Source organism: Phyllostomus hastatus, unplaced genomic scaffold, assembly GCF_019186645.2.
Source record: "Phyllostomus hastatus isolate PE091 unplaced genomic scaffold, TTU_PhHast_1.1 phas_contig_2, whole genome shotgun sequence".
In the NCBI taxonomy this organism is placed as follows: Eukaryota; Metazoa; Chordata; class Mammalia; order Chiroptera; family Phyllostomidae; genus Phyllostomus; species Phyllostomus hastatus.
In genome coordinates, this window is record NW_025333718.1 from 580,099 (window position 1) to 591,678 (window position 11,580).

The following is an 11,580-nucleotide window of genomic DNA, read 5'->3' on the forward strand; positions in this document are numbered from 1 at the left end:
AACTGGACAGGCTTCAGAAGCAGGAACATCAAGAGATGAAATGAAACTGGTCACTGTGAAAGCAGGGTGGCAGGCAGCACCTGGAGTCATGACGCTCAACACTTCTTAAAGGAACAAATGAAGGGTCCCTCTGAGCTCTGTTTGAATCTGTGAGTAACAGCCTAGAGGTATAAAAGGGAGAGGACAAAGGCTGTCAGTTGGCCCCTCATTAATGACACTACCAGATCTTAAGTGATAAACAACTGAGTGGTCAAAAGTTGAAAATAAAATGACAGCAAGTAAGGAATGAACTAGTGGGTCCAGGTCTGGTCATTTCAACATTTTTTCTTAAATAATCCATCCTTTCATCACCAAAAACAATAAATGCACTAATTCATCTTATATATTTGGCTTATGTGGCAATTACTCTCACTTCACTGTTTTATCTTATTCTTAAAAAATATTTTATTTATTTATTTTTAGAGAGACAGGAAGGGAGGGAGAAAGAGGAGAGACGCACTGACTAGCTGCCTCAAAGGGGACCAAATCCATAACCCAGGTACTTGCCCTGACCAGGAATTGAACCAGTAACCTTTTGCTTTGCAGGATGATACCCAACCAACTAAACCATACCTGTCAAGTCTTTTCAATATTTTAAACTGTGCTCTTCAACTACAATTCTAGTTATCTTATATATTTTTCTTACCTCTTCTAGTTTCTTTTTCATCCCTATTTGATAAAAGGGTGTTTATCTTTTATCTTACTTTGACTTCTTGTTTCATAAAAGCCAAACTTTCTTATGTTTCATTGAGAACAAAACAGATATTTTCTAAAATGTTTTTTCCATTACTCTAGTAAATTATTTTCAGAGCTGGTCTTTTTCTCTACAACAAAGTAATGCTTCTATCCTTTTCTGATATAGAAAATTTTCTATAAGTCAAATTTGTGTGTGTGTGTGTGTGTGTGTTCACACATCCTTGGATGGGCTTATGCATATTCCACTGTGGCATTTACAAGTAATTCATTAATTAATCAGATATTAATTTTTAAGCAATTGATATTTGTTTATGCTATGATGGGCAAGGTGTTTAAAAAACTGTATTACATGAAAGGATTTTTCTTCAAAAAGCCTCTGATTTACTAGAAAAGGTCAGATAGGCATAACAATAATCGTGCAAGGTAGAAAGCCAGGTAGGAGACAGGAGTAGATTTCATTATTTCCACCTGTGACATTTTCACAGCCAATACAAAGAAAAACATGATGCTGCAATAGGAAGGGCTGACCTGCACTGCTCAATCCTATTCTAAATTGGCAGCCATTAGAAGTGAAGAGCACTAAAATTATTTCCAATTTATATTACCTTTTTCTTCCTCTGGAAATATGTAAAAATACTAGCAAACAATGTGCCAATGTTTCTGTGATGCTATAAATTAATGATTATAATAAATTTTACATTGTTATATTATTTATTAAAAATGACAAAAGCCCATTATAAATCACTGTCATCACTCAGCTATTTCAAAGAATCAACAGGAATTTTACCAAATGTTAGTAGAAAATAAATGAGATATTATCTTTGGCTAGAATGATTTCTCAAAATGTTAATTTTCCAGTGATGAAAACATGTAACAGTCTATCCTTATTTTATACTGGCATAGATACATTAATCAATTGCCTTGGTTATATATTTTTGTGAAAAAACATTTTAACAAAACATTATTATGGGGAACTTGTTTTTTAAAATTTGTCTAACTTTTAAAAATAGAGATTTATCATAACTTTGCATAACACTATCATAACTTTGGCATTAAAAAATCCAGACTATGACCAATAGTTTTAAGCTTACCTAATTTAGATGTGATTGAAAATAGAAAAGTGTAACTTCCAAACCCCTAGACTGTGTTTCCACCTCACAGATCCCTATCCTGATCCATGCTGTAACAGAGCCAAAGAGCCGCTAGGTGGCTCTGTCATTTTTAAATAAAACTAAAGTCCGCAAAAGATAATGTAGAGTTAAGGAACAAAATATCTCTACTGGGCAGAACCCTTAACAGAAGGGAGAAACAAAAGTCTGCAATTATGGCCTCTCAGAATAATTTGGAGCTATTGAATTCAGAATTAGACTTAAAAAACAACCTTGCAAAGCTGCAAAGTATGTATGGGTAAGCAATTTGCTAAAAAATGAGGAGAGGTATTAACTATAGTATTTAGTCTTAAGGAAATCAATTATTAGGGGGAAGATGGTTTCATATTTTTCATAATTTATTGCTATCTATGTTCCCAGTTTTTCTTTTGGACTTTCTTTAGTTTAGACCATAGTTTAGGAAAATAATATTAAAATTGGGCAATATAGTAACCCATTAGACATTGCTTTCCAATTTCCTGGGCTATACTCATCATCCTTAACATCATTCCAAGAGAATTACAGAACAAAACTTCGTTTGGGGCTATTAGGGAAGGATGGGGGAGAAAAAAGCACTGCGTTTATCTAAATTAAGAAACATTTAGACCCTGAAATCAAAATATAATGAAGGCAAACACTATTCCATTCTACAGCATTTGCCAGAACGCAGAAAGTGTGCTTGTCCACTCTAACCGCTTTAGAGTGGACAAACAATTCCTTTCAGTTTCCAGAAAAGATGAGAAAAATAGTTACTTTTGAAATGTGATTTGTGCTTTAGGTACCAAAATTTGCTTGTTAAGTACCTCTACATTTCATTATATAAAATTATATACGGAAGAGACAATTTCCCCCCAAGTACATGACTAACTTTACCATGGAAATCAATGCAGGGTTGAGAGGTGAGTGGGTTCCGAATTACTAGGTACTCTGAGCTGTCAGACTGTAATGGGCAAATGAAGGGAAAAAACGTTTTCCTCTCCCGTCTCCCTTAAATATTAGAATCTCAGACCTGTCATTTACTAAGAACATATTTAGGGACAGTTTTAATTTGTAAAAAACAATTTTCTTATTAATATTCAGAGACAATGAATGCGTGGCATGTAGTGTCGCTACAGGGTTTTCCTGGTTTTGTTTGTTTTCCCAGGCAGGGACAAGCATTTGAAAACCTACACAAGTAGTTTGTAAAAAAAAAAAAAAAAAAAAAACAACTATTTTACGAAAGTACCATAATTTGTGACCTTATTTTATTTTTTTTAATGAGCTCTTCTGGCACGCAGCTTAACTTAAACTTGGCTTTAAAATGCTAATTTCAAACCCACTTATTTAAATGTCTTTGAAAACGTCCACTTTTCTGTTTTCGAAGACAACAAATCACGCCAAACGAATGCATACAGCAGACATAAACATGAACAAATACTTCCCGAATATGAACGAACAAACAGTTATATGTTTAAGAGACATGATTAGAAAAATTAAAACCGATTTCAGTTCCTCGGATCACAGAGTTCCCTAGAAGGGGACACGCCAAAGATGCCTGTTAATATAAACTACTGTGTATGCCAAAGAGTTGCAAATCACGTTTATTATGCTCGAATGGGAGCGGATCAGTTGAGATGACGTGAATCTGAACTTCGATCATAAAAGCTGCAGAGACTGGAGGTAGAAAAAACAGTGAGGGGTAGGCAGGCAGGTGGCCCAAGCGGCCATCCGAAGTTAAACGCACGGACTTTTGAGAAATATTTGTACTCTTTTGGTTATCATCTCTTTGTTTTAATATTCGTTGCTTTATTTCATTATTGTGCTAAGGCTACATTAGCTAGGAAGGGGTGGGTACTTTTTCGCCTTAAACCTGGAGGCGCGGGCCTCCCTGGGACTCCCGGGCAAAGGGGCCAGGCGAAGAGGGGCCGCTGGGGCCGAGCGCGCTCCGCCCCGCGGCGCGGGCAGGTAGGGCGTGGCGGCGGCCTGGAGAGCCCGCCCGGGGCCACCGCCCAACCCGGCCCTGGGGGTGGGGGGGCGTGCAGACGAGTATAAGAAGTTCGCTGGCTTGCGCTTCGCGCACTTCAGCCAGTTCCCAGCCGGGACCCACGGTCGCAGAGCCAGAGCAGAAGCGAGTCAGGGTTGGCTCCTAAAGGGATGCTCTCGCCCGAGCGGCGAGATCAACCCCGCTCGCCCCTCGCAGCCGCAGCGCCGCACCCGCCCACGACCACCGAAATGGCTCTCTACTGCGGCGACAACTTCGGCGTGTACTCGCAGTCCGGCCTGCCCCAGTCCGCTGCCGCGACCCCGGGCGCCCAGGCGACCGCCAGGGCGCCCTACGGGCTGGCCGACTACACCGCAACCCCCGCCGCCACCGCCAACCCTTACCTGTGGCTCAACGGGCCGAGCGTGGGCGCCCCTGCAGCCGCCGCAGCGGCAGCGGCGTACCTGGGCGCCCCGCCGCCGGCGCCGCCCCCCCGGGGCTCAGCTGGGCCCTTCCTGCAGCCGCCGACCGCTGCCGGCACCTTCGCCTGCGCTCAGCGGTCCCTGGCTCAGCCTGCGCCCACAGGTCCCGCGGCGCCTGCCGCACCTTCCGCGCCCTGCGACCTGGGCTGGTTGTCCATGGCCAGCCGTGAGGATCTAATGAAGATGGTGCGGCCGCCCTACTCCTACTCGGCACTCATCGCCATGGCCATTCAGAGCGCGCCCGAGCGCAAGCTCACACTCAGCCACATCTACCAGTTCGTGGCCGACAGCTTCCCTTTCTACCAGCGCAGCAAGGCGGGCTGGCAGAACTCCATTCGCCACAACCTGTCGCTCAACGACTGCTTCAAGAAGGTGCCCCGCGACGAGGACGACCCAGGTGAGGACAGCGGGGCAGGTGCTTCCTTCCCGGTCTGTGGCGGGGTGGGTAGTCTCGGTGTGGTTGATTTGAGATCCGCGCGCGGAGTCTTCTGGTCCTAACTGGGGGTGCGAGCCCGTGGCAGGACAACTACCCAAACCTCTTACTGGACAAAGACGTATCAGAGGACCCTCGGAGCGAGGACTTGTAATGGAGGAGCTGGTTTCTTACACCTCATTCCCTCTCTCCCCCTTCTCCCTCCCTCGCCCTCGCTCCCCCCGAGACTGGACAAATAGAGAAAAAGGAAAAAGCCTGTGTTCTCAACGGGAAGCCACTTCTGCGCCTGTTGAAGGGGGAGGATCAAGTTACAAGGAGGTAGATTAAGAATAAGAACTCAGTGAGGTCTCAGATAAGTGTGACTGTAAAGGTATTGGGATGAGCTGAGAATCCCATCACATATCACAAAAGCGGTGGTGAGAAACCAAGAGGAACCTTAGGCCCTTCAGCTGCCCATGGATGCACTTCCCCGTGCATCAGGTTCCTGGGAGACTCACTGCGTCCTTCGTAAAACAGATACCCTGCCTACCTTGAGAGAGATGATTGGAGGATGAGGGACTCAGGCGTGAAACAGGTAGGGGAGGGGTGTGAGGGGAGGGGGGCAGAAGGATCAGAGAACTTTAGCTTAGTCCTGCAAATTGTGGTCTTGGTTCCTTAACTTATTTGAAAACGTAAAAATGAAACCCCCAAATTTGCTTCTTTCTGATCTAAGCGCTGGGATGAGGAGGACTGGGTTGGTGATTTCCCTCTACTTGGGAAGTGGAGGTGGAGAAAAGCTGAAAAACTAGACAGAAACATAATTCTACTTGAGGTTTTCAGAAGGAAACCAGAACAGGGGAGGTGGGAGCAGAGTTGTGACAGGAAAAGGAGAAGAGACATAGAACCATTCCAGTTGCACACTCCAGAGACCCAGAATTTTGTGTAAATTATACAGACAACTTTGTGTACTCATACCTGAAGTCATTCTAAAGCAGTGGTGTCCAAGAAATATAGTATGACCCTGGCTGGCATAGCTCAGTGGATTGAGCTCGGGCTGCGAACCAAAGTCGCAGGTTGGACTCCCAGCCAGGGCACATGCCTGGGTTGCAGGCCAGGTCCCCAGCAACCGCACATTGATGTCTCTCTCTCTCTCTCTCTCTCTTTCTCCCTCCCTTCCCTCTCTAAAAATAAATTAAAAAAAGAAATATAGTACGAGCCACATGTAATTGTAAATTTCCTGGTAGTCACATTAAAAAAGTAAAAAGAAACCAGTGGACTTAGTGTTTTTTTAAGTAACCCAAAATAATTGTTTCAACCTATAACAAATATTAAAAATATTAGTGTGGTACTTTATATTACTTTTTTTGGTACCAGGTCTTCAAAATCCTGTGAGTTTTACACCACATCTCACTTTGGGCTAGCTACTTTTCAAGTGCCCAGCAGCCATATGTGGCTAGTGATTACTGGATAGGACCAGGCATGTAGTTCTAGAATGTGCATCTTCCACATTCAGCCTCTAACCTGAGATGCCACTTAAATTTCATGTACACTCCTCTGGACCTTCTGAAAAGTTTAAGGATCTAGTGTCTTGTCAAAGTGCTTGGTACCAAGGTGGCACAATATATAATTATCCTGATAGGTGCATATATTATTATTGAGATGGTAGTTATATGAATAACTTTTTTTCTGCAACTATTTGCAGAAGATGTGTCAGTAGAAAAAATGGGTGTGGGGAGTGCATGCCAGTTTGTGGAGGTGATTAGTGAAGAGCATTCCTGGCTCTATTGTTGTGAACTGGGAATACAGCAGGGAACTAACCAGTCTGAACCTGTTTCTCCACGTGAAAAATGAAGGTGATAATATTGCTGTCTGCATAGAGCTGTGAGGAATAACCCAGGTTATTCATGTAAAGCACTCACTGTAACGTAAGTGATTAACAATACTTTTAGCTGCTGTTGATTGTCTTTACCAAAGGGAAAAGGGCCATTGGGACATAAAATCCTTGAGAATAGATCTTTTTTACCTCAATTGTGCTAGTTAAATTGTGAGTGAAACTTTCTAAGCAAGAGACTACTAGCATTATATGCATTAAATGTGGCCCTGATCCCTGATATTTGCCGAGTGGAGGGAAAACTTGGAAGACTTGATAACAGATACTGTTTTTACACTGCTTTCTGTATGCCAGCTACTATGCAAAAATATTATTTAACCCTCACAGCCAACCAGTGAGGTGGGGACCATTCTTATCTCTGTTTTTATAAATAAATAAATGGAGGTCAGTTTAAGAAGTGCCAGGATTTTACAAAAGCACTCCATTTGGATCTAGAAGGGAAAATGTTGGGTAATTTTAAGTTACTTGTGAATAAAATTAGGTCTTAAAATTTAAGTAGCGGACACTGCCAGGAGGAGGTAAAAGTGGCCAGAACACCTTTGTTCCAGAATTTTCCTTAAAGATAAATACAATCAGGATAACTTTAAACAGTAAATGAGTGAACATCTTTGTCAACATTTAATTGAAAGTCTGCCCTCTTTCTCCGAAAAGAGAAGTTGAACCGGTGGGCATAAACATTTCCTTCTCTAACAGCTGTCTTTCTCATTACCATAGGAAAAGGTAATTACTGGACCCTGGATCCAAACTGTGAGAAAATGTTTGACAATGGGAACTTCCGCCGGAAGCGAAAGCGCCGCTCTGAGGCCAGCGGCAGCTCCACGGTGGCTGCGGGGACATCAAAATCAGAAGAGGGTCTCTCCTCAGGATTGGGGTCTGGAGTGGGTGGGAAGCCAGAAGGAGACAGCTCCTCAGCTTTGCTGAGGTCTTCCCAGTCCCCAGAGCCTCCTGAGAGCACAAAGAGTACTGTCTCCTCTCCGGGAGGGCCCATGCTCACCTCTACCCCTTGCCTCAACACCTTCTTCAGCAGCCTCAGCACCTTAAGTGTGAGCAGCAATGGGAGCACCCAGCGAGCTGTCCCTGGCAGTCACCACCTAGGGATCCAGGGCGCCCACCTGCCCTCCAGCAGCACATACCCTACCAGCACCATCCCAGAAGCCTCATCAGACACCTTGCAGCTAAATAACAGTACCAGCACCAGCAGCAGCCAAAGATCTTCTTATTATAGCCCTTTCCCTGCCAGCACTGGTGGGGGGCAGAGCAGTCCCTTCAGCCCCCCTTTCTACAACTTCAGCATGGTCAACAGCCTCATCTATCCCCGGGAGGGCTCTGAGGTATAGAACACAACTTCTTAGAGTTGAGCATGCACACCTGAGATATTATTTAAAATATAGATTCCAAAGCAGTAGGTTTGGGTAGGTTCTACATTTCTCTGGACCTCCCAGGTGATCTTCTGGCCCATTGACCACACTTGGGAGTAGTTTGGGTATAGTAGATAATTCTTTCTACAACCCAGAAAGATTTTACAGGTTTCTCTGGATAAGGGCCTCTCCGGAGAGAAATATACCCCACTCTGTTCTAGGATAGTACCTAGAGCTCTAAGAGGACAGGGACCTTATCTGTTTTGTCTATCACTGTGTATGAGGGTTACAAGCTAAAATGTGTACATGGGCTGGCTAAAACAAGTGAATGAAGTTACTGAGTAGGAAAAAGGTAGTAACTGGCGATTAAAGCAGTAAGGAGTGGTTGGGGGCAGCTAGTTTTCTTCCTGCCTGGCAGCATTTTGATTTTCCTAGAAAAGTCACATCAGTATTTTTGTAGCAAACCTCCATTTGAATTCTTGGCCACTAGTTAAAGTTTTAAAAATACTATAGTAGGGAATTCCACAGATCCTTAAGCTATATACAGCTCATGAATCACTTCTGCTTATGGTCAGTGTCTGAAATATGGTAGGTAATAACACCAATAAAACTACCCAAGCAAGCCCTATGTGCCAGGTGCTGTTCTAGATACTTGGCTCATTTAGTCCTCAAAATAACTTTGGGAGATAGGTATTATTACAAGCCCTCATTTTCATATGAGGCTGTGAAACTCTGAGATGTCAAGTAACTCAAGGCCACACAAATAGGAAGTCGTGATCTAGTATCAGGTCTAGGCAGTCTGGCATCAGAGCTGGAGCTTGTAACTTGGTGTTCTAGTTCCTGAAAAACAAGGGCAGACACAGTATAGAGAGGGTAGGAATGAGCTAGATCACATTTGACCAAAGATTCCGATTGAAATAACTTACTTGAGATGTTCCCCTGAGCAGCAAGGATGGCACCACATCTGCTTTACTTCTGCCATATTCCTGAGGCCTGTGTGACAATTGTCTTAGTTAACTTGATATCCTATCCCTTCTAGCATGTGTTCTGGATTTTTTTTAACAGCATTAGAATTTTTATTAAAAGTAGTTTTTAAATGGAATTTTTATAATTTTTAAAAAATCATTTGTGGTAATTTAAAAAATATATATAATTTATTTTTAGCACTCCATTTTACTTCTCAAGAGATATTTTCATTTGAATAGTTGTCATGGCCACCCTCCCAGTACCCAGCAGAGTGCTGGGTACAAGGCAGATACTGAGTCACTGCTTAACTCTAGTTGATTTTATTGGAACAATGTTATTTTAAGATGAAGGTAATGTCCTATGAATTGCCTTTGTATCATATTGTTGGTTTGGGGTTTTAATTTTTTTTTAAAAAGAAACAAGTACATAGTAAAAAAAAGTTTAATTTTTTTCTGTGTATTTTTTTGAAACTGACTGCATTACTCTTAAATTTTTATTTTGAAATACAGGAAACTAGTTTTTAAAAGAGTTTGTTGAGATATAAGTAACATCACCATTGTTTAAATATTATGAATGGACAGGTGTACCTGGTTTTATTGTGCTTTACAGAGGTTGCATTTTTTATAAATTGCAGGCAAAACCCTTCATCAGCAAAAATAGATGATGACTTGCTTTGTTGTGATACTTGCTTTATGGAGATGGTCTAGCACCAAACCTGAAATAATGCCAAAGTGTGCCTATAGGAAGATAACCAAAGAGACTACCTACTCCCCTACTGTGTGTACAAAAATCCAGTTTCAGTGGATATTCCATGTGAGAAATCACTAACTTTTATAAATATTATTTCTAACACGGTTCTATATTTGTAAAATAACTTATAATGTGAACTGAGACAAAAATTTCCCCAAAGAAAGTACACTGTGTACTTTCATGTGAGAATCACATGAAATAAACCCAAAATGGGATGACTTCTGGCCATTTTTCAGCATTATTGTTTTTCTGTCTCCAGTTTCTCCTAAAAGTATAGACATGTGAGTGGCATGACACCAGAGCCACTCCAGGGACTTTGTGTTGAGGGGGAGGAATAGATTTTTTGTCTTCTACCCACCCACATCTGAAAGGGCTTAAATGAAGCAGTTACTCTGGGGAGGGTCTACAGGCCTATGAGCATTTCATTACTGAGTGACATTTTCTGTCACTTAAAGTGAGATTCAGTGCATCAGGTGATGTCTGTTGTAGAAAGAAATGTGCTGGAAAGGTTTCACCAGCTGGCAACACTCCTCAGTTGGAGCCCTGGGTGCTCCAGAGGGTCACAGGCAGCCCATTGTTTCCAAGCAAATAGCTAGAAAACTTGAATGTGGCCTCATCTGGAAGATGAGAGATGAGGTTTTTGGTCTAGGGTTTCTGAGCATCAGCACTATTGATGTTGGGGGCTACATAATTTTGTTGAAGGGGTGGCCCTTTGCATCACAGGGTGTTTAACAGCAACCCTGAACCCCTGGCCCTAGCCATATGTGACAACGAAGAGTACCTCCAAACATTGCCAGATATCCCCTGGGGGACAAAAGTAGCCCTGGTTGAGAACCACTGATCTAAACCAACACCCACAATTTGCCAGTATGGAAAGAAAGTTCCATTCCCCACAAAAAGTCCTAGGTCTTAGGGCTAGTCGTTGAGCCCTGAATGAATTAGACCTCTGGGTGTGTATAGGACAGTGTTTCATGAGGTGCTTTTTCTCCTAAGGAGAACCAGTTGTGAGTAGGTACAACCCAGTAATAAGTATTTCTCAGAACTGGTATCTACTACCTGTGTTATTATTTGGGGGCTGAAGTGGGTGGGGAGGAATACAGGCAGAGGGAAGACACAGTGAAAAACATAACCTGTATTTGTAGGTATCTAGATCCTGGTAGTTAATGGATATTAAATGCCAGAACATTAGTATTTATGAGAACAAAGACAATGAGAATAATCTGCTTCTGATCTGAACAACTAACTGCAAAGGGCAGCAGGGTGGCTTGGACCACATTCCCAAGACTGAAGAAGCTGTCCTGAGGGCAAGTCTTCACAGGGAACTGCCTCCTGCTGGGCATGGGATTAAAGGGAAAGGGACTAAGCTGCCTGTGCCTCTGATATTCTCAGGTCAAAGTCTGCACCTGCTTTCCAACTAGGAACCAAGTCAGAAATTACGGACCTGAGTTAAGTGAAATTTATTTCACTTCGTGGTGTTCTCAACAGTGACGAGGAAAAGATGTGTGGATCATGGCATATTGTTAAGCACTCTTGTTCTGGGGTGTCCCCAGGGACTAGGGCCTGAAGTCAAATTGCAGCCTTAGGCTGAGGCCAATTAGGCACATTTATAACTTAAAGCACCTGTCTTCTTCATTTCTAGGGCCTAGTGTACATTCAGAATAAGGGGCAAAGGAGAATTTGAAAAGCTAATATGCAGTTTTCAGGTTTTCTTTTTAATACTTTTAGATCATTTCATCCTAGAACTTGAAACTTGAACTTGATGGGAAAAGGCTTTGAAAACTGTGCTCTTGTACCCCAACTCATCCCTGAGCCCCCAACAGCACTTACAAGTTCCTCCCAGGGCAAACAGGGCCAAGCTTTGGCCACAAGGAATGTCAC

At 42.7% G+C, this 11,580-nt stretch overlaps 1 protein-coding gene across 1 annotated transcript; it reads left to right on the forward strand.

Annotated features, from left to right (window-relative positions):
* The first annotated feature begins 4,094 nt into the window (after window positions 1-4,094).
* FOXI3 (forkhead box I3) lies at window positions 4,095-8,857 on the forward strand. The gene is made up of 2 exons (XM_045835236.1): window positions 4,095-4,722; window positions 7,343-8,857. The coding sequence occupies exons 1-2, from the start codon at window positions 4,095-4,097 to the stop codon at window positions 7,963-7,965; spliced, it is 1,251 nt and encodes a 416-aa protein (XP_045691192.1). The 3' UTR covers window positions 7,966-8,857.
* Window positions 8,858-11,580: the final 2,723 nt, after the last annotated feature.

Coding starts and splice junctions, on each gene's coding strand:
- FOXI3 (XM_045835236.1), top strand. CDS start 4,095: ATGGCTCTCTACTGCGGCGACAACTTCGGCGTGTACTCGCAGTCCGGC. Junction 4,723..7,342: donor CCGCGACGAGGACGACCCAG/GTGAGGACAGCG, acceptor TCATTACCATAG/GAAAAGGTAATTACTGGACC.